The sequence below is a fragment of the Bolinopsis microptera genome, chromosome 8 (genome assembly GCF_026151205.1).
Source record: "Bolinopsis microptera isolate Bmic1 chromosome 8, MBARI_Bmic_1.0, whole genome shotgun sequence".
NCBI lineage: Eukaryota > Metazoa > Ctenophora > Tentaculata > Lobata > Bolinopsidae > Bolinopsis > Bolinopsis microptera.
Genome location: NC_087079.1, coordinates 15,648,571 through 15,671,906, shown reverse-complemented (window position 1 = coordinate 15,671,906; position 23,336 = coordinate 15,648,571). Strand labels below are relative to the sequence as shown.

General features: G+C 38.1%; 2 protein-coding genes and 1 long non-coding RNA gene across 3 annotated transcripts; 2 read left to right on the top strand and 1 right to left on the bottom strand.

Annotated features, from left to right (window-relative positions):
• Positions 1–562: 562 nt before the first annotated feature.
• Positions 563–1,730, top strand: LOC134820189 (zinc finger protein 320-like). The gene is made up of 2 exons (XM_063830411.1): positions 563–1,286; positions 1,720–1,730. The coding sequence occupies exons 1-2, from the start codon at positions 563–565 to the stop codon at positions 1,728–1,730; spliced, it is 735 nt and encodes a 244-aa protein (XP_063686481.1).
• Positions 1,731–7,578: 5,848 nt separating this feature from the next.
• LOC134819369 (uncharacterized) lies at positions 7,579–12,157 on the top strand. The gene is made up of 3 exons (XR_010160750.1): positions 7,579–7,858; positions 11,126–11,239; positions 11,684–12,157. It is a non-coding gene; the product is annotated as an uncharacterized LOC134819369 (long non-coding RNA).
• Positions 7,819–10,867, bottom strand: LOC134819365 (uncharacterized). The gene is made up of 7 exons (XM_063829294.1): positions 10,600–10,867; positions 10,306–10,496; positions 9,956–10,105; positions 9,547–9,739; positions 9,226–9,369; positions 8,337–8,962; positions 7,819–8,148 (listed from the first exon to the last, which is right to left on the bottom strand). The coding sequence occupies exons 1-6, from the start codon at positions 10,769–10,771 to the stop codon at positions 8,652–8,654; spliced, it is 1,161 nt and encodes a 386-aa protein (XP_063685364.1). The 5' UTR covers positions 10,772–10,867; the 3' UTR covers positions 7,819–8,148; positions 8,337–8,651.
• Positions 12,158–23,336: the final 11,179 nt, after the last annotated feature.

Genomic DNA, 23,336 nt, shown 5'->3' with positions numbered 1-23,336 from the left:
CCTTGAAAACATCATATACTAGTAGAGTTTTCTGTGCCTCCGGCAGACCAAGGAGAACCTTTCCGTCGTTAACTTACGGCACAATAAAGTTTTCATAGTTGTCATATTCTGGACAAAAAGTTCGAAATGGAAAAATTTTTGAAAAAATTTCAACGGACTTTAACTTGGACGGTCATTAATTGAACGGACTTTATTTGAACGGACATTAAGATGAACGCTAGGGCCTCCAGCGTCCATGTAATGTCCGTCCAAATAATGTCCGATAAGGTATGTACATATTGTATATTGTAGTAACCCTAATGACACCTAATCCCGGATGTGATGGCTTTATAAAGCGACATAATAAACTAGTATTGGTTTTTACGATCATGATCGTAGTTATATTCGTTTTTTGCTGTTACTGCAAATTAAGATTTTGCAATTTGGGCAATTGCAATTTGTTTTTCAATTTATAAAGTACGACCTACAAATTAATTGTAGTTATTTATTTAAAGCTTATCATCTATGATTATCTTATCATTTATAATTTCTTTCCTTTTCTTACCTTGCTATTTTTATAGGGATGTCGACGAAAGAATTAGTCATAAATCACCCGGATCTAAGACTAAACAAACAGACCATTTCAAAGCAGAAAAGCACCAATTTTTGCTACGTGTGTCTCAACTGTGGCTTATACTCTGACAGATATGATCGCATGAAATCTTTAGAGCTTCCTGTGAGAAAACGAAAACGTTATGTGCATAAAAAGGACGAAATGGAGCAAGAAAAGGACCCTCAGATAGTTGAAACACAGAAAATTCCTGCAAAAGACAAATTCTGTAATTGTGAATTGTGTCAGATAAGTCACGAGGGCTATCCAACACGCGACTCTGTTGGTCGACTAGATGGAAAGTACTTCTGCAAGGAATGTAACTTTTCCACCGTGTGGAAAGTCGCTTTATCTGTTCACATGACATCACACAAAAAACAGCGTTACTTCATATGCGATATGTGTTATTCCAAAGCAAAAGTCACCGGGACAACAGAGGATCCAAAAAATCAGCACATAGAATACGAAGATACAAGTGACTCAGCTGAAGACAAGCCGTTTAAGTGTAACGAGTGCAGCTATAGAGCGGCATCACGAGCTAGACTGAAAATGCACCTCCGGATCCACACTGGAGAGAGACCGTTCAAATGTGACCAGTGCAATTATTCAGCCACTCAGAATGGACATTTGACCACACACAAACGGACTCACACAGGGGAGCGACCATACGGGTGCAATTTGTGTAGTTTTCGGGCAAGTTTGAAATTAACTTTGAGGTGTCACATGAGAACACATTCCTATGAACGTCCTTATAAATGTGAGCTATGTAAATACAGTTCCCGTTGGAGATCTGGTCTTGTAAATCATTGGAAAAATAAACATACCGGTTGCGGAATTTTTGTAAGGAACCAATCGTAGAAGGTAAATTGTATGTTGACTTCATGACATCAGCAGCGGATATGCGTTTATATTTTCCAAACTGGCTAATTTTGTCGAATCATTTCAAATGGAGATTCAGGTTTATGTATTACATACAATTTTGCAAAATGTGAGCAGAATAAAACACTTTCGATTTATGTTAGAAAAATAGTTTTAAAGTACAATTTTTAAAATGTTAATAATCAAAAACTATAACCAACTCAACAGATTATCAGGGAGAAATATATTTCATAACTATGAGTTTTTTTCAGTATTGCATTGATCAATTTAAGTTGAGGAGCTGTGAATTTATACAGTGTTGGTTTAATTTTGACCAATGCAATATTTTGAATGGTACAATTTTATACTTAATTCAAATAATTCAAAAAATTCTTCCATCTGTGTTATCTAGCTCTTCAACATCAATTATGTTATCGTATAATTGTCTTCGTCTACTTCTTCGCATACTCTTCCTCCAGTGTCATTTCCATACTGGGGCCTCGTACACTGCACATACTGGGAGTTTCCCTGGCAAGGTTGCTCATGACAACATGCTGGTCTGTTTTCTTTTTTGCCGCCACTTTGTAGAGAAGAATTGCAGTCAGGACAATCAGGAGAACTCCTGGTATTGCCCCAAAGACAGTTATCAGAGTAAGATAGAGTTCTGAAAATAATTACATGTTAATTAATTTGTTATTGTATTAGCCTAAACTATCCGGTTAATTTATAAAAGTTGCTTGGGTTGAATTGTGATTTTGTAATATTTTGGGCTCGTCGTGTTAATACCGAATAATCAAATATTCAGTATTCGGTAGAATTCGGTATTCAGTAACCGATTACCGAATCAACCGAATATTTAATCAACCGAATCTCTAGCTATTCGGTCGAACCGAATACCGAAAACTGTATCCGAACTGTTTATTATAGTTGAAGTTTGTCCCACCCTATCATTAATCATATCTCCCTTTACTTGTGCTATGAAACATGAATGTTAATACTTAATACAATCACGTGTAGTGCAAATCGCACAATGTGTTTGGTACAGAAGCTTCTAGTGTTCAGCTAGCAGCTTTCTTCTGCCTCTTAAGTTTGAACCCTTATCACTTCGCATGCCATCATGATCAAGATAAATTAAATTACATTTATCATCATTTGATCATATCATAATGTAAATTTAAATTTTCTCTTCTAATTTTTATTGTTTTGGATGATTATGGTGGGACATGGGTCATTGATTTAACAAATCAATTAAATGATATTTTACTCAAAATATTCTTATAAATAGATATTATTAATCAATTTTAACCGTATCAAGTATTTAACTTACTCTCGCTATCTTTGTGATTGGTGACCAGGATGTCTAGTCGCTTCTCCAGGTTGGTCTTTGTTGCTTCTAGATCTTGCGTGGTATTGTATAGTTCCTGCTTGATTCTGTTTAGATCATATCGAGTAGTTGTGCTAGCATTCACCAGAGTTAGATATAGTTCTGAAAATAATTACACGTTAATTAATTTGTTATCATATTACTATTAGCCTATACTATTTGGTTATAATTTATAGGAGTTGCCTGGTTTGGATTAAGATTTTATCAAGTATTTAACTTACTATTGCTATCTTTGTGATCGGTGCCCAGGATGTCTAGTCGCTTCTCCAGGTTGGTCTTTGTTGCCGCTAGAGCCTGCTTCATGGTTCTGTTTAGTTCATCACGAGTAGTTGTGAGCGAGTTGTTAAGAGTATTCAAGAAAGTCTTTGTCTGAGCCAACTCTTGCTCGTTATTCTGCGACCTCATCACAGTATCAGCCAGTGTCCCTATATCAGTGCATCCGGACGTGATCTCAGTCACTGATCCAGTTTTTTCACTTGATATTACATCCCTCCAACTTAGAATCTTAATAGTGGTAAGTAGCTCCTCTTCCACAGAACACATGTCAGATGACATTCTTTGTATCTCAGATAAACTGAGGACTCTACTATAAATGTTCAACTTGAACATATCACCCCCAAAGATGCAACGTGATTCCTTTGTTTCCTCTGCATTGCTTCCCAAACTCATCCTCCAACCTGTCTTTAGCTCCCTCTCATTAGTAGCTCCAGATCCTATTACATCTCCATTAAGGTAGACTGTGGTGATGTAGGTAGAGGTAGTCCAGGTCCAACAGAGGTGGAACCATTCACCATTTGGAACATTGTACTCATCCTCTAGATTGAGATTACTACCTACCACCCAGTTGAACTTGCCGTTAGAACCGAGAAATATGTCGGAATTAGCAACATTTCGAGGACAGTAGTCCAGCACTGTTGGGTTCTCTGCATCAAATCTATTCTTGACCCAAGTGCACACAGAAAACTGTGATGTCGATGAGTCCATTATACCATCTTTTAGCTGCATGTAGTCCCCGATTGTTTGTCCAAATTGAAGTGCACTTTGATCCCCCTCAGAATGGGCACGGTAAATTAAAGCAGAAAAAAAGATCAAGAGCATGTTGTCGAGGGTTCGAGATATCGAGAGAAAACGTAAGATTGATACGTGTCTCAAAAATAAAGATACTCAGTCTAATCTTGAAACAGCAGTCCATACAGTTTTGATCGAAGACTCTAGTCTGTTATTAGTCGAAGCTATTAATCTATTAATACTTTAATAGGATTAGGTAACCATGTAATAAATGCTAGAATAGATGATGTTTTTAGAAAACCCTAAATAATCAATGCTTGTTTAGATAAAACATTGCTCTTAAAAAGTGGTGTTATTAAACTTATAGCCTATAACACAATATAGATCTATAGGAAGCAAAATTAAGCTCCACAACCCAAGGGATGGTCCAACACCAGAGAATACTAATTCACAACTTTTGTGTTTTTATAAATTCATTCTTTAAAAAAGTACTAACGTCAAGAGCAAATATTTTTATGAAGAGTAAGCTATGAAAACTTTTCGGCACATTTTCAAAATGCTTGGACAATTATCTAACTTTAATGTGACCTCAAAATTAACATTAAATAACTCCTTAATGGAAAACAATCGATTTGAAAAGTTATTACTTTATAAAAAATCAAGTTTAAAAACAGTTAACTTGATGACATCATCAAGTGATGATTATGACTGTATCTTTTATACTTTTGAATCTACGGACACTTGAATTTAGGCTACAATTGACTGCCAAAGCGTCTATATAATATGTAATACTAGTCACTAGTGTATACTAGTCACCAGTGTAACCCGTGCCTACGGCCGGGACTTCACTATCTCAGTTGATTTGCAAAAGTATAAACAGTGCAAAAGTTAAACTTGCGAAAAAGTATAAACTCGCTCAGTTGAAACCGACTGCATTAAATTAATTAGAGTAAATTTAATTCTGAGCGCCCATCACGTAATACGTATCCAATAGTAGTACTTAAGGGGGGTTCACCCTGATTTTTTGTGAAATTTGATTTTGAGATAGGAATTGACCAACAAACTAGGGCCGGTGACCAAACTTTTGAGGGGGTTACGGACTCCGGGTGCCTGCGGGACAGCCACGCCCATTTTTGGTCCCAATTATGCCCAATTATGCCAAATCATCTTAACATGCTCAAAACCCCGATTTAGGTGCTGTACTTGTACTTGTAGCTAATGGTACCCTGAAGTCGTATATAAATTTTCATCAAGATTGGACATAAAATAACTGAGTTATGAGCCAAAAACCATATATATACCCATATTTGGGCATACGCACCAAATTTGATCGATTTTCGCCCATAAATTGGTCAAATATCAATATTTGTGAATGAAACCAACTTTATATAAAAGGTGAGCCTAAACTTCATAGTCTCTATGATCATGAGCTTAATATGACCTAACTGTAGATTCTGTGTTCAAATATGCAAAAATGAAAAAAATAGCCCACATCTCAGTTCGCGATATTCGCGAAACTGATTTCGCTCAAAACATGCTATTACTTAATTAAACAATAGAACTCGACACAGGAGGGGCTAAGTGCAAAGAAACTGCTGCTAACTGCTGCTCACTGCTGCTCATTGTAGCGCGATGCGTTACTGTGCCGCGCCGCGCAATCAATGAGGCTTCTCACAGCGGTGAGATGCGCTATATATACTGTGCCGCGCCGAGCTGAGATGAATTGACATCGTCAATTAATGCTGCTCGATCACTGCTGCTCACTGCTGCTCACTGCTGCTGTCGCGCGCGCGCCCATAGCAGCAGTGAGCAGCAGTGAGCAGCAGTGAGCAGCAGTGAGCAGCAGTGAGCAGCAGTGAGCAGCAGTGAGCAGCAGTTAGTAGTAGTTTCTTTGCACTTAGCCCCTCCTGCACTGTGACATGCTAACTTTTAGTGGGCCACCCAGGCCCAAGCCTTTCTTACATCTTACAGTTACATGTTTAATAACCAAAAAAACATGGATAAGTGTGGAAAGCACTAGCTAAATAAATATCGTCATGTTAATTGCAGTAAACTGCAACACTGTTCACTGAAAGAAAACAACAACGTGAAATAAGAGTAACTTCCTTATTGCTTATATGGTCAATTTCATTTCACGTGATCCATCGATTCAAGTTGGTTTAAACTGTCGGAGGCTCTTTAGAAACATTTAGAAGTTCGTCATGTGTAAATGGTAGAGTGATTAAGCTCGTAATCAACAATACACACACACACACACACACACACACACACACACACACACACACACACACACACACACACACACACACACACACACACACACACACACGCACACACACACACACACACACACACACACACACACACAACCTCCCTACCCTTGTATCACTATCACGTGGTGACACACTGTCGCTTCACTATAGTGTAGAGTTTCAACGACTATAGTTGATAGTGTACAGTTTCAACGCGGATACAGGGGGAGCCGCGCACTCGTGCGCGACAGGTCATACAACGTATGATGACAACACTACCCTACCCCCTTCCGATTTCAATTAATATACATATGTTGCACATTTATATTTTCTCAATTCTCACAGAAAGTGCGCGCACAAAAGTGATATGCAACTTTTCTCACGTCCCGGCACTGATTTATTTTAAATCATTTCGTGGCTATTCGCTGCGGCAGGGGCCACATTACCTGGGGACATCAGGCTATTATGTTCATAAATAGAGATTCGGCGGAATGACAGGCTGAGTGCGGCCCAGTAAGGGCCACAGCGTGGGGTAATATGAAACGTGTATTAATGCGTGCGCTGCTGGCTGCTAAATCACTCTAGTCGATTTTACATTTTAGAGATTGTTCTAAAAGGGCCCTCGACCGTTGAAACCAACTTCGATCGATGTATTTTCGGACGCTGATTTCGAATCACCCCAATGACATAGGGTTAAAATGCTCCCCTGACGAGATATTGGCGAAAAACTGTCTCGATCACGTGAGCTAAGGACACCGTATAAGCTAAGGAAGTTAGTCTAATTTCTCGTTAGGGCATATGTTTTTGTTTAGTATTGGGTTAGGGTTAGGATCAGATTAGATGGTTAGGGTTTTGAATAGTCGTTCAGGAACAGCTAGAGGACGGGTTGAAAAAGTCACGTGACAGTCGAGTGTAGAGTGATTAATCATCATCCATTATAGTAGAGGCTCTTACGGGCAAAAAGACGTGTTTTCTGCTACGAGTTTAGAGACCTAACCGCTAATTGGACACAATAGTATGATGTCTAAGCACCCCAGCGAAAGCCGCGGGCTTCATGCGCCGCTAAAACGTTTAAATTTCATTTTTATAATTCTCCCAAGACTCCTGTTAAGACAAATTGCGAATGTTTAGCTTTAAAACTACTCTGTTCTTAAAACAATTGTTTTAATCATCGAATACTGAAGAGTTCAATTCAATCCAAGGTAAATTGTTCAAATTATGAGTGATCATGAATGAAAAATGGATAATTTACACGTAAAATTTGCCTCAAAATTTGTCTTGAAAAATAACCATAACTCTGGCTATGATTTGAATTTTGAAAATTTAAAATGCTAGTGCCGCGCACAAAATTGTTCTGCGCATTTAAAACGTGTCGATAATGCGCTCAAACCAATGTCGCGTTGGATAATAGAATCAAGTTGCCTTGGTTTCATGATTCTTTCCTGATATTGGAGCCAGCGTCAAATTTGACAGTTTGAATTCGCTTGTGTTCAACGCGCGTCATCTGTTTTACACGCTGTGTTAATAATACAAATATGTTGATGTACGCTGTGTTTGCGATTTAGTTAAACTGTTCATCGTCCACTGTTGCTCGATGGAAACTGCTTACATCACCTATGCTATGTTCATTATTGGATAGAGTTTTTGCTGATGCTGTCTGATATAATTGATAGTCGTTTAACCTTCTATATTTTAAATTAGCTCAAATATGAGAACGCAGCCGATAACAATCGTCAGCCCGTCCGATTTTGCAGACTTCGAACAATGGTATGTACTCTATTTTTAATAGCATGCTTTCATTAATCATAGTATTTAAAATAGTACTCTCTGGAAAAGGGTAAAATAAGTAACATTGTGTGTCAGTCATTTTATCTAAACTCTACTAAAACTTGAAGTCAACTCTTCAAACATATATCGGAAAACAAAAAAAATAAACGTAATGCATTTCACAATCAAACATTTAAATTGTTCTATCTTTCTTCATTCCTTTTGTGGAAACCGGCTGTCCTAACAGGAACGGCACCTCTGGGCGGCTCGTTCACCGTCCTGGGTCTAACCTGGGAATAATAAGTCTTTAATTTTCGCACTTTTTCAGCAGGTTTATCGTCTAGTTGTATTTAAAACTAAGGTGCACTTTAAAGTTTCAAAATCTTGTTAGCTGGCAACTTAAATACCTTTTGATATAACTCTGACCTCAGTAAGAATGTAGCAATGAGAACCTGTTTAAAAGTTTAAAATGTCAAACCTCTTTATTCTTCTTAGAGCCAGGTGTTTTATCGAACAGACAATCCTTTAGCTTGAGCTTCTGAGAGAGATTCTCTCCAGTAAAGGGGAGAGGGTAGAAGGAGTCTTCTTCTGGTATCTCTAGGAGTTTGCTGAAGGCGGGGAGCTTCTTGATCTTCGTAGCTACTGCTAGGTGGGCAAGTGACCCTTGTTACTTAAGACTGAACCCTTAACATTCATAAAAATTTATTAACATCTGAGTATAAGCTTTATAGTGGTGTTCCTAAACTTCAATTTATTATCTTTTTGAAAGTGTCAGTTCAGTTACGAACATCTCTTACCTCAATCTGTGAATTCGAAGTAAACAGAGCAGACTCAACCTCTTTACTTCTCCAGTTTCCTCAGCTGTTACATCGATGAGGTCTTGTACGGTTTTCACCTTTTTGCACTCATCCCAGTGGTTTCTCACCACCTGCATGTATGTTTGAGGCTCTCCTTTCATGCCTGTTGAAACTCTAAGATGAGACTTACCATCGAAGGAGCACGCAACTACATTAAGGTTTCTTCTGCGTAACTCCGTTAAGACATGCTCTGTAATAGTCTTGTCTACCTCAACACTAAGATCAGAAGCCGCTGGAAACCAATATACTGAAATTATGGATCGGTCTATTATATGGAAAATAGAATTAGAAATATAATCACATTTGCACAGCAATACAATAAAAATAGTAGCTAATTTAGAGATGCTTCAATCTACTGTGCAGAAATGCTTAATAAATTCATAATTGTGTACCTTATCATTTCTATTATATTTGACCTATGCCAAAATTGATTCAAAAGATCTCTAGGACTATCTGTCATATTTATCGAATAGAATTATTGCGAAATATGATAGCTTATTAGCAAGATACCTGAATAATAGGTGTTGTTACTTTTAGCACGTGCTATGTCAGCGAGCGTATAAATCATGATATTTGCTGCTTTCAGCAGAGTATACGCAAAACCGTCTTCTCTGCTTTGTTTGATTGCTTCTATAAGGAATGTTCCTTTGGTTCCTGATAATCCATTTCACTGTCAGTTATCAAATCATCAATGTCTTAAATTCTAAATTAAATTAAACTCTTCAATTAATATTGTGTTTGAGATGTTTATGATCGGATGATAAAACATTATTGATACATAAGGTTGAGATCTGTATCACTTTTTTGAGAAAATGATTTTTATGATCAAACCTTGTCTGTCGATTAAAGTTTTTGGGGTAAACACATAGTTGCAGTTTCTCCGGCATGGGAGAATTTCTCCCTGAGAAAAGGTTAACAAAGGAAAATCTCCCAAATGTTCCGTTGTTGTTGAACATATTTCCCGAAGTTTTTCTCTTAGCTCTTTAATCGCTTGAGGAATGACTTTCTTGATTTCTTTGACACCCTAGATTGAGGGTGAATTACGTTTTGAACAGAACAGCTCGTAAGCTTTAGTTTAAGTTAACTTCGAGTTATATTTTAATGCACTATATCATCGGCCATTGTGGTCGACATATTTTATTGATGCGATAAAATTGGATCCTATTAGCTTCCACCCTGTGACCACGAGTTTTGTCAGTATTAGTATATTTATAATATAATATATATAATCGAGGTTTACCTCATCGTGACAGAAGTATGTGAGAAACACTTTATGAGCCTCCCTTACGACATCGGGAAGAATGTCAACATGCCAAACTCGGACAAAAGAGTCGTACTTGTCGATTTCTAGTATCAACCCGTTTGGTGGCTTACAAGGGTCAGCAGTATACTGATAAGTGTAAAGATCTGGTGTTAGCAATTGTTAGTAATGTAATTACAGCTTGAACGCTGTCTCAAGTTATACGCTGAGTACGTCACTTATTTGAAATCATGTCCCTCAATTATGTCAAACTTGTATCAAAGAGTTTGGAGATTTAGTTTTAAACTATAAAACACCTTGTAAGACAGAAATTGAGTTCGAGCATTTACCTGTAAAAAACAGGCTATCTGGCAGTAAAGTTTTGACATATCCTCTCCGCTTGGACTCGACTTGTAACTGACAGCTTTAGTTACCAATACTGCCTTTTCGATTACTGGATTAGAAATGTCCCTAATGAGGGAGCCGTCTGAATCAGAAACTAATCCCGGGACGTTGTTATTCCCCAACTGCTTTATGATTCCTGTAATATTTTTATAAAATAATTTGTGTAATGAATGTTAACCGTGAAAACGCATTTTGAATAACTAACATTTGAAATACTATGCACGTATAATATTACTGACCCAAGCCTTCGTTTATCAGAACAAAGTCCGGATAGTGGTATGGCATGATGAGCCCTGACAATGTTGTCAGGGCCTGTTTCTTTTGTTCGGAGAAATCTACATCTTGTGGCTCAATGTCCTGAAATCCGTTATATGAATATACATTGGTGGCTTTAATTAAAGTATGATGCATACAAGTAATATTACAAATGTTGAAGTCCTGCGGTCTAACTCTAAGCTATCACGTGGGAAAGTCTGGTAAACATATCGGAATATTGTGTAGCCGACAGTCCGGGTCATGTGATTGGCCAAATTAATGTTCACAAGTTAGATGGCCATGGCGCCATAAATGTATAATACATTACATTCATTACAGCATGTTTTCATCTAGAACATTCCAGAACAACTCACTCAGGAATTCCACCCGTAAGAAAAATTCATCTCACTCTATGTCACAATTATGAAAATATTTTAAGACTATTTCACACATTTGTAAGAAAGACTGCTTTGAGTAAATTTTTTGTTAGTCTAACAATAAATACCTCAGGTTGAAGGGATATAAACCGACGAAATAAATCACAACACAAATTCGGGCTAACAGCAGTTTTGGAACATACCACATTAAAAGGACCACCGCAACTGTTACCTATCAGGATCGCAGGTCAAGTCTACTTTACTTATTGGATAAATATAACAATTAAAACTAAAAGAATGTTTAAAAGTTGTCTCGAGGTTTTCTAAAACGTGGATTCTATTGACATATATTCTAAGAGTTGATGAATCCGGAATTTTGGAACATTTTCGGAACAAAAAATGGGGACGAAGTCTTCGAGAATTTGATAAAATTTTAAACAAACCAAAGGCATGATACAGATTTGGCGCAAGCTTTGATAAAATTTGCGCGCACAAAGCCGCGCGTTACTTGCACGTGCATCGAATCATTCATAACTGACCACAAACATAAACTGGAAGTAGGAGGGCCCTTCCATTACTAATTTGATATGTTGCTATATTGAAAATTTGCCCGAAACTGGAAACCACAATTTTACTAGTAGAAGAATTACTTGCCCGTTGACGTTAAAATTAAATGAATTTGATATTTCAGAACCCGACTGCTGATCTCAAATTTGAAGATTAACAATTCATTGGAACATGGAATAACTATATTGGAAAATACGTCAGATCAAGCTGAGAATGAATACATGTTTTGTGGGGAGAAAATCGGTAACTGGAAGTGGACCCTCTCAAGCAGTGATGAATTTCACAAAATGTTCAAAATACCACGACCGGCATCGAACCATGGACGTCCATCATTCGCTGCCTGATACTAGAGCTTACAGATTACTCGTCTGAGCTACTCATCCGTTGTCAGATATGTTATTAGGTGGTATTTCGACAATTGTAATATGTAATGACAAATAGTGAATGATCTCTTTTTTTATGTTTTTAAAGATTCTATTTGATGTGTACAGTGTTTGTGTTGCATTCTAAAATAAACCGCAAATAAATTTCATGTCAATTTTAAATCTTCTAAGCCAATCTTTTAACTATAGTTGTCTTGTAAGCAGTAATAGTTACATTTTGATATTATACCTATATTTATTATTGTAATACTGTTGTATAATGCTGTTTCTTCCTCATTGTAGCTTACATATAGGATAGCATACTTTGCTATGATCTTTGATCACAGTTGACAATACTTGATTAGGGTTAATGATTGCACGCGTTTGAAATCTTGATTTGATATCATTATAACCTTTACTAATATTCAGATGAATGAATTTGATGTTTTATTTTTCCTCGGCACTATTGAAAATCCTTTAAGGGATGGAATCGGCACTGTCAAATATCTTTAAAAGGTTCGTGAACGAAATGACAATCGATCTCTTGACGAATTTCAGCCTAAAAATTGTTTTGACTCGCGTAGCAATATGAAGCCCGCGGCATTCGCCGCGGTGCTAAGGATCGATAATATGTTAAGAAGTATAAATTTGGCCTTATTAGTCACGTGCTATACCAATGCGCGTTTTAAACTTTGACAGTCTATTACTCTAAGGCAAATAAAGTAATTATATTCATATTTTGTCAGCAATAAGATCACATTATTTTCTATTTAGTGTGAAAATATGAGCTAGAACGGACATAATCTCGCTGAGTTATAGCTGTTTGAAATTTATGATGAACGCGCGGGTGCCAATTGATAACAACTAAATGCTTTTGCGCGTAGTGCGCGTCGAAAATTTGGCAAAAACGCTTGCGGAGTGACAATATTCAAACTTCGATAAAGTATATGAAGTGGGTACTTCTCGGAAAGGAAAAATTTAGGCAAACACGATGTGACTATTTTTGGGTTGATTTAATACAACTGCAAAAAATTATTCAAACTTCAAGCAAAAAAATCAAAATTTTTACCACTTTTTTGGATTTTTACCTCAGAACAAATAGAGGGATTTGTTTTATTTTTATACAATCTTGTGCGGCTGTCTTTTAGCTATCTTTATGCAAGTTTTGCCGACATGCCAACAAAATTAACTTGCTCAAAATATCAAAAAACATGGTTTTTTGGCCTATTTTTGGCCCAAAAATCGGTTTTTTGCGATTTTACCCCAGAACAATCAGTCCAATCATCTTGAAACCACTTTAAATCGATTCTACGGTCAAAAATACGTCTAGTAAGGTGTATCTGGGGTCCCTAACGTATCGAGCAGACAATGCCCGTAAGAGCCTCTACTATTAATGGTCAAGTAGTTTGTAACTTACTGACGCGCGCGCGTTACCTCATACCTGGCTCTTTCAACTTCTTGCATAAGGCCTGGGAACTGTTTGTCATACGTTGTATGACCCGCCGCGCACGAAGTGCGCGGCTCCTCCTGTATCGTCAGGACGATTCACCATAGTGAAACGACCGTGGGGGTCGCAACGTGATACAAGGAACTGTCGTTCAAAATATAATTTCAGTTTAGTGCTCTTACTATTCTGAATAATTTAGCAGAGATCTATCGGCCATGCTATATACCTTACTCGGGAATATTATAGCGGGTTAATTTATGACTGGGAAAATTAATGACCGGGAAAAATATGGCGGAATTTTCCAAAACCCACCAAGCATCAAAATGTATTACTATTAGTTTACCTTACTCGGGAACATTATAGCGGGTTAATTAATGACTGGGAAAATTAATGACCGGGAAAAATATGGCGAAATTTTCCAAAACTCACCACTTTATCCCAGTCATAATATTCCCGAGTAAGGTAGATATATAATAGTGTATAGTAAGAAATAAAAATGGCCGATCTGATTGAAATTAAGCCCAAAATTATGATAAGATCAAATGACAAAATCTAAAAAGTACCAAAAACGACTTAGATCAAAGATACATTTACTATCTGAAACGTAAATTAAAAGCAAAGAATTAAACTAATAATTTAAACAACTTGGAGTATACTTAAATTAAAATGCAATTATCTAAATCTGGAATTTGAATTTCTGAACAAAAAGCCTTCAAATTTATCTACAAAAACAATACATCAAAGTATTCAACCTAAAAATTTACCAAACCATTTTTAGAATTCACAATAAAAGATAAAATTGTTTAAGTTACTACATACTAAAACATCGCCCTGTTCGATGGTAAAAAGTTTAATTAGCAAAAATTCGTTGTTTTGCATCATGCATTAACCAAGGAATGAACTCCGCTCCAGTCATTAAATTTAGATGTCATGCGTTCAAATTGAAAACTAAAAGATCCCCTTAATTCAAAAATTGAATGTTTATAGTATTTCGGTCCGAGATTACGCAAATTAATAGAATGTGCAACGTATTAAATTTGCGCAATCGTTATCAACCGATTCACCAATGATACTATACAAACCTGTGCAAATTAAAAACATGGATTAAATCTTCTCTTAAGTCAATCTTTTTTTTCAAGTCAACCAAAAAGTTCAATGATCAAAATTGATCTAATATTCATATCCAAATATTCTCCTTTTTCTCGCTCTTAGAGCTTAATTAAAATCTATAATTGCTTAGTTTTGTTAGTTGTTCCCACGATTATATATAAGGTGAATCTATTTCTTTTCAGGGAACTTCTTGTCAGGGTGTTTCACCTGTTCCGCCTGCTGGTTCTTCTCTTCGTTCCTCAGTTGAGTTTGGATTTTACGGGTGTGATCTTGACTGGTGCCTGAAGAGAAAGACTTGTTAGTGTCATATCTTGTAACATAGTCACATTTTGAAACATAATCAAAGACCAAAAGAAGGTGACTGTTAGGTGCCGTACATTGTCATTCGCTCTCTTTTACGACATAAATTCCAACCACTTTTCAATAATCATGTTCAAATCAATGTGGTGTACTGTTCGTGGTAGCGGAATGACGTCATTCGTAACAATAATAATTAATTTGCGTCACTGGTAACCGTGGTAACATTATGAAGGCACTAGTAACCATGGTAGCGTTATGAAGTCACTAGTAACCATGGTTACGTTATGAAGTCACTAGTCACCATGGTAACGTTATGAAGTCACTGGTAACCATGGTAACGTTATGAAGTCACTAGTAACCATGAAAAAGTTATGGAGTCACCAGTAACCATGGTATCGTTATGAAGTCACTAGTAACCATGGTAACGTTATGAAGTCACTAGTAACCATGGTAACGTTATGAAGTCACTAGTAACCATGGTAACGTTATGAAGTCACTAGTAACCATGGTAACGTTATGAAGTCACTAGTAACCATGGTAACGTTATGAAGTCACTAGTAACCATGGTAACGTTATGAAGTCACTAGTAACCATGGTAACGTTATGAAGTCACTAGTAACCATGGTAACGTTATGAAGTCACTAGTAACCATGGTAACGTTTTGAAGTCACTAGTAACCATGGTAACGTTATGAAGTCACTAGTAACCATGGTAACTCACTCTGCTCCTTGTGTTGACCACTCCCCTTCTTGCTTCCATGTTTCCTGGTTTTGTCCTGCTCGTAATCCTCGAAATTGTACTCTTCGTAGTTGTCCATTACCTGAGCAGTGACATGAACTCCAAACGTCACGTATTTCAGACTTTATATAGAACGAAAAAGCGGTTTAAATATGTGAATGTGCCGGCGAAATCAATAATACGATCAAATTAAAACTAAGAAGATTGAGTTCAATAATTTAAGAATTTCAAACCTCTTGTTCAAGTGTTTCTTGTGATTGGTCTTCACCAACTATTTTACTTGCCATGCACTGCACTATTAGGAAGTGATAAATGGTTAGTGTCTTGTACTTTTCAACTTACTTTCAGTAGTTAAAATAAATAAACTTCTCTCTGTTTTACGAACAATTGCACGTGTTATTACACAGTGAAACACCAAAATTAATATCATATAAATATTAAAAATATAATAAGTGTCAATATAACGAATAGTGGTTACGGTGTATTTCAGTATTAGTAGTTGTCAAATTACTGACTTATACAGCTTCAGCGACGCAATCAAATCTGACCTTAAAATTAAATTAACAGATAACGACTCTTGCAAAATATAAATATCATCTTGTAACTGACACAACTGATGGTTCTATTTAAAATAAACCCTCTACGCTACAATAACCCAGCAACACGAACATCATAAAAACTAATAGAACAACAATATCACCAATACCAGGGAGCAACTTAACATTGGCACGACGCCAAATGATCCTCTACCCTGAGTATCTTGTGATTCCACAACCTCTCTCTTCTCCTCCCCTTTCAACTCCTCTAACATCACCAGATCCTCCTCTTTTAAATCCTTCACTTTAGTCCAGTCATTATCCTGGAAGGTAGGATTTAAAGGTAGTCTCATGTGTTTCGCAAAGGCAGGGTAAGGGTAGAACCAGTGACCAGGCCGGCTGTAGTTCCATGTCTCATAATCAGACCTGTATTTGTCATAAAACTCCTCCATAACACCAGGATCCACTGAGTTCACCAGGTTTCTCGCTTCAGTCGTCAAATAGGTCAGATCTCTGACGGTGGTGAAGATAGAACGGGGTGTCTTGAGGTCTAGCACGTTGTTAGCGATTACAAGTCGCTCCATTGTCAGTATCTCAAATATGCCGTTGAGCGTGTACTTTACCGTGCACGGCTGTATTATATCACTCTGAACACCAAAGTGCTTCAGAGCGGACTCCCCGGAGATAACCCACTTTAAATACTGTTCAAACGTGATCTGAGTTATTTTACCAGGGTTTAGTTTGTTTATTTTGACCAGTTCTTTCAGAGCGACCCCGTTTAGGTAGCTTTGCGCGTAGTTGAGATCAACAAAGTAGTAGTAATACCCACTAATAACCCTGTCAAGCGGATTCCTCACGAAATAAAACTTGAACAGGTTTGTAGATTTCTTTAAAAACTCCTTGCCCTCCGATGTTTGCACGAATTTAGCCATCTTAACAAGGTTGTCGCTGTATTCACCATCCACTTTATTCACCCCTACCATTAGTTGAGACCACTTCGTCCCAAAGGCTCCTAGCACCGCCGTGTACAGATAATTCCTCTGTTTATCTATAACCATGTTGTTCAGGGATATTTCTGGTAGAGTTTCATACTGATTCATTATTTTACTCTTGGGTTGTTTTGCTTCACACGTGTCCGCAATGTGGCGCGCAAGTTTGAACCTGTACATGGGGACGAAATGTTTGGTCGCGCAATCCTCATCATGGATCAGAGTTGGGGGTATTTCCAGGTAAACTTTCTGAGAAACAAAGAAGAAGAGAGTAGGACGGCTGTTTAGGAGTTCCTGGTTGGTAGTGTACATGATGTGAAGGAGTTTGAAGCAAGTTAAGGTAACCAAGGCTAGCAGCATGGTGTGCGGTTGAGAGTCTTTCATTTCGGAGATCCGCTAGTGGCTGAGCAACTAATGGTTATGCGCTCACTTTCTCGTGAGGATCCCACGGAAAGAGGGTCCAGGAATCTAGAGATCTGAGAAAGAGGGTCCAGGAATCTGGCTTAAAATGTAAGCGTGGAGAGGCAAACAACAAGTTAAGTACAATACTATAACAAGTACTGTTATACTCCTATTAAAGAACACTGTTCACACAGTAAATAAGTACAATTCAACATACGACCTTGACAATAACTAACACTGGGACATTTGCGCACATTACACCTCATGGAACTCAGTGCTTGCACACCAGTAACCATGTTGCCTGCACACTCTTTATTTTATACCAGGTTAATATGGAACAACCAGTAGCTCGCGATATAAAACTAACGTCACTCCAGCTATAATTAGCTCTGTAACAAACTGTTTTCAGCGCTGACACGCCCCCCAAGAAGAACAAAACGAAGAAAAGTAAAAGGACACTGAACGGTGAGGTGTAGTAACGAGGCTACTACAGCCAGGTGTTTAACTAGCATGTCTTATTACATTGCGATGCTTTAAGTCGTGTAAACTCAGACAGTTCACCAGCCTCACTCTGTATATATATATATACTAACCACCTGTCTTTACACTAACCACCTGTCACTCCAGTTGTAGATAAATTTAACAAATATCTCACAAATAATGTAGCAGCGTGTAGCATGACCGGCCCGAGGATCACACCTTTGATTTATAATGTAAGTCAGACTGCTTGCTAATCAATAACGTGAGAGGTCTCTACTCGTTTAAGGAATTATTATTAGGGATAACAGGTCTTATTTATTAAAACTAATGGTATAAGAATAGATTTGAAACTGAACGATCCTCCAAAAACTGAGACAGAAATAAATAACTAGCAGACACTCTTTGATCATCATATAAATAAACATGTTACACAGCTTAAGAAAGTTAAAATACTAAAACAACGATGTCCATATTGAAACTTTTGTCAAACCTTTTCCAAAACTCAATTTACTCTGATTTCATATATCTGACAGGGAATGTTGGTGTCATTTTTTTTCAGTTCTTCTGTGGGAGGCAGCTTTATTCTAACTATTGGCCTGCAGGGCATTTACAGTTTTAACAATAACATAATGAAACGAACTTCCCAACTTATACCACAAGACTGCCCTACAAAACAGTACAAAGTAGGATTTTATTTTGCTGGCATTCTAAATCTAGTTATTTTAATGACAATGTTATATTACCTTGATGTGGTAATGTCAGTGAACGATAGGTTGTAGAGGTTCGGCTCGGATTCCTCCTAGTCCTAAGTTCCCGTCTATATCTTGATCTATTTCACCGACACAGGCACTGTGGATTAATCAGCTGTTAACACTCAGAAAGAAGAAGATAATAAGTGATAAATCCAGAAAATATGCTGGCTCAGGCAAGGTAACATGGTTGTTCCAAATAATATTTAACGAATAAAACGATTCGAAACTGAAAACATAAGTATTTTAGAGAAGTGCAAAATTTAAGATAAACAGCAACATAATATATTGCACTCACACATTGTCTCCCCTGATGAGGTAGAGTCCCAGTGGAACCTGTTCTACCCCCTGGGTGTGAGAGAAGATCCTCTCATGTGCGTCCTCCAACACTAGGTTCACAGTCTGATCAAACCCTTTCAGTGTTCCTGAGGTGATGTTGAGAGATAACAGGGGGAGGGGGACCGGGAGGGGTTTGGGTTAGGAACCGGGATCGGAGGGGTTGGGGACCGGGAGGGGTGGGTGACCGGGAGGGGTGGAAGACCGGGAGGGGTGGGGGACCGGGAGGGGTTTGGGTTGGGGACCGGGAGGGGTATGCAATATGCGACCTTTGTAAAGGACTCCGTCACTCCATTATAAAGTTACACACTAATGTGTAACTTCGCATATTTAGATAATAGGAAGTATAGAATGCAGCCCCATAGCAAAGGTATACTCGTTGGTAACACGTTAGTGGCGGTGTACCGTGTACTCCTAGTAGAATAACAATAACGGTACCCATAACCCATTATTTGGAGTAAACTACTAGAGGATTAGTCGCCCTACTCGTCATGATATAATGGTTTTATTGTTAACAACCAACAATTTGTCTAGTACCAAAAAGTGTTGATAATAACAGTATAAGGTCTGTATATAATAAGGTCTGAGGTAGTAGGATTAGTTGGGTACGAGATACATCTGATACGGAAATTATCTGGACAAACAAAAATTATGAGGCGATAAAAAGGGCCATACCAGGGATCAGTTCAATAATAGACAAAGGAATTGTTAAGGATCGCTGACGTTTCATTTGTTATGGCTACTGGTACCATGACCATGAACAGCTAGCGATAACCTAGACATAATGTAAAGCAGAGTCGCAGACTTGTTTCCGAGCAATGTTGCTATTTAGAGGGAGATTTTATGAATTATGATATTGCCCCCTTGATTCCATTCGAGCATTTCAGTATTAATTTCTTAAATTAATTTCTTAAATTCTTTAATTAATTGTTTGTTCCGTTATTCTTTTTCCTTCCTCTTTTCCTTGTCATCCCCTTTAGTTTTAAGATTCTTGCTATAAATGGCTACAGCTAACACTATTAATGCTAAGTACCAAACAACAAGTGGGAGGTGGATCATTGGTATACCATTAAATCGATTTAACGCCGCAATTCCAGTCGCAAGCCTGGGACCACTACTAGCATAGTCACAACATCTACAAAGCTGCCATATAGCCTGACTGACAATTTTCTCGACTGACTGACAATGTTTCTTCTTTTCCCCATTTAGAATACAAAGATTAGTACATTTTAGCTTATGATTAATATTGTATTTTTACCTATAGTTTACCTATAGTTTACCTATAGTTTACCTATAGTCTACCTAAGCTGCGACTAAAACACATTTAACACTTTTTACTAATTGAACTTAGTAGTGAATCATTATAATTTACTAGATATTATTATGTGTTTAAAGATTGTTCTTCACTGTCTCCGAAACGGCTGTTGAGCGGCTGTTCTTCGCTATCTTCCAAACCAATAGGACGAGCTTGTTCTTCGCTATCTTCCAAACCAATAGGACGAGCTTGTTCTTCGCTATCTTCCAAACCAATAGGACGAGCTTGTTCTTCGCTATCTTCCAAACCAATAGGACGAGCTTGTTCTTCGCTATTTTCCACACCAATAGGACGAGCTTGTTCTTCGCTATTTTCCACACCAATAGGACGAGCTTGTTCTTCGCTATCTTCCACACCAATAGGACGAGCTTGTTCTTCGCTATTTTCCACACCAATAGGACGAGCTTGTTCTTCGCTATCTTCCATTTTTCCAATAGGACGAGCTTGTTCCTCCAATGACCTTCCAAAAACTATTGATGCTAACTGCATCGCAGGTATAAGCATGGCCCAGATCTTCATCTTGTAAAGTGAACACACAGTGAGAAAATTTACAATACCGAACTATAAATGCATCAGTCAGTCGATTGTATCTCCACTGCATCAAATTAACTTAAACAACTTTTGCATTTGTTAATAACTTTTGTTAATAAGACGTCAGCCTCACAGAAATATTAAATATTCACAGAATATTTAATATTTATGTGAGGCTGAAGTCTCTAATAAGGGGTCGTTCACATATTACATAATCAACTTTTGGACAATTTTTACCCCCCCCCCCCGCCCCCCTCCGTAATCAGTTTTACACATAGCTATTGTGTCCAAATTACAGTAGCGTAATCATTTGTAAACCCCCCTCCCCTCGGCTGATTACGTAATATGTGAACAACCCCTAACACAAGTTTACAAGTTAGTTCAGTTAGTTTACGCATTGTATTGGAGAGAAGTTCTAGCCTTGCTCTCTAACCGTTATCTTTAGTTTCGAATAGATATCAAAAATTACACGGCCACAAAAAACCAGGAAATATACTCCGGCGAGCATGGAATGCGATGTGGGCTTTGTTCAGATCTGTAGCATTATGTCATTATGGTTAAGTGTCTGCCGTAATGGCTTTCGGGAAGCATTTAACTTGGTCGTTATTATTACCGCTACTCAAGCAATCCTCGTTATCTTTAAAATCTTGCAATTTCTGTAATGATATTTGTATTGGGCTGTCCAAAATTTTTCTCATGCCTGAATGAATTTCGTAAGTACGTTTTTTGCTGCTGATTGGTCATATTGTTATCATCTTGGTAATTTTGCACAAAATTCGGGTGCATCGCATGGCTCGAGAGAAAGAGTTTTGCAAAACAAGATTTAGGTTAAGTAAAAAAATGTTGGTAATCCTCAGGACCTATTATTTATTAATTGCATTATAAATGTCTAGAGAAACATTTATCGTTATCTTTTTCACAGTGCAGGTGGTTCAGCTACCTTCCACAGGTGGTTCAGCTACCTTCCAAACTAAATGTGCCAGTTGCCACACTGCACTTGACTAATTTTGTTCTAACTGCGAACTTTGCTCAGCTTTAGATGACATCGACACCAGGATCCGGACCCCTAACTCCAAATGTGGACCTCGTGCTCGAAACTCAGTACCGAGTGTATGACTGCTTGCTGGCTGTGGGTTACTGTTCTTGTTTTATGATTGGGCTTCCAGGAAATTGTCTGGCCTTAAAATATTTCTCTCTGACAAAAAAACGGAATCTATCAACTTTGCTGTTCTTAGTGGCTTGTTCTATCGATACACTATCCAGTGTCATCCAACTTCCAGTTGCTGTAAACCTGTTCAACAAACGAAAACCTGGGGCTATGGATAGTGATGTTTTCTGCTCCTTGTGGTATTTCCTCCTCCTTTCAGTTCAACTCATGTCCATGTATGTGGTGATGCTCATGTCTTTGTCTCGTACCATCCTCATCATCTTCCCCTTTTACAGACTCAGAAAAAATGTGATTCTCACTTCAATCCCTGTCTATTTTATCTTCCAGGCTATTTTGACCGTTCTTTACTTCTTGACAAGCTACAACTATTACAGTTTTGGGGTTGGACATTGCACACGAACGTCCGATGGTGATTACAAGCCTATCTTTGTGAAGGATCTAAAAGCAATTCAACAGATACAGGCTTTATATCATGTTCTCTACTGTATTTGTGTAGGGATGCCCCCTATCGTAGTGTTTCTATCTTTGTTGGTGTCAGTCAACAGACTTAGAACGGCAGCCATGGGTGGGGAGAATACTGCTACTGCAAAGAACAACCGCCAAACTGTAAGAGACAACCGTAGGGCTAGAGCTTCTATGACAATCATGCTTTTTGCAGCTACATTCCTCTTTTGCAATATGTTCACTTTCGTAAACAATTTTCTGTACACTCTAACCTACATATTCAATCACGAATATCCGGGAGACGTTTACTCGAGCACGTTTATGTTCTTCTACAGTTGGTCAATCGCCGAGATATTCTGCCCTGTTCTCAATGCGGCCCTTAACCCTTTGCTATATTGTTGGAGGATGAAGCGCCTAAGGGCGTGGGTTCTGGGACTATTCACCGGTGTAAGAAGTGCTCCTTCTGATTCAAATTTCTTCTCTAATACAGCTGCTGAATCTCAGTATGAGGTGGACTTGAAGACCTTTACACCAGATAAGCAGAGGGTTACTCAAGAACCCCCTCCAGAGTTACTCAAGAACCCCCCTCCAGAGTTATTTAAGAACCCCCCTCCAGAGTGACTCATGAACCCCCCCTCCAGAGTTACTCAAGAACCCCCCTCCAGAGTTACTCAAGAACACCCCTCCAGAGTTACTCAAGAACCCCCTCCAGAGTTACTCAAGAACACCCCTCCAGAGTTACTCAAGAACCCCCTCCAGAGTTACTCAAGAACCCCCTCCAGAGTTACTCAAGAACCCCCCCCCCCCCCGATTTCTGAAGTCTCTAACGATACAAAGAGTGCAATTGCATCCACCCCCTCCAAATTGAAA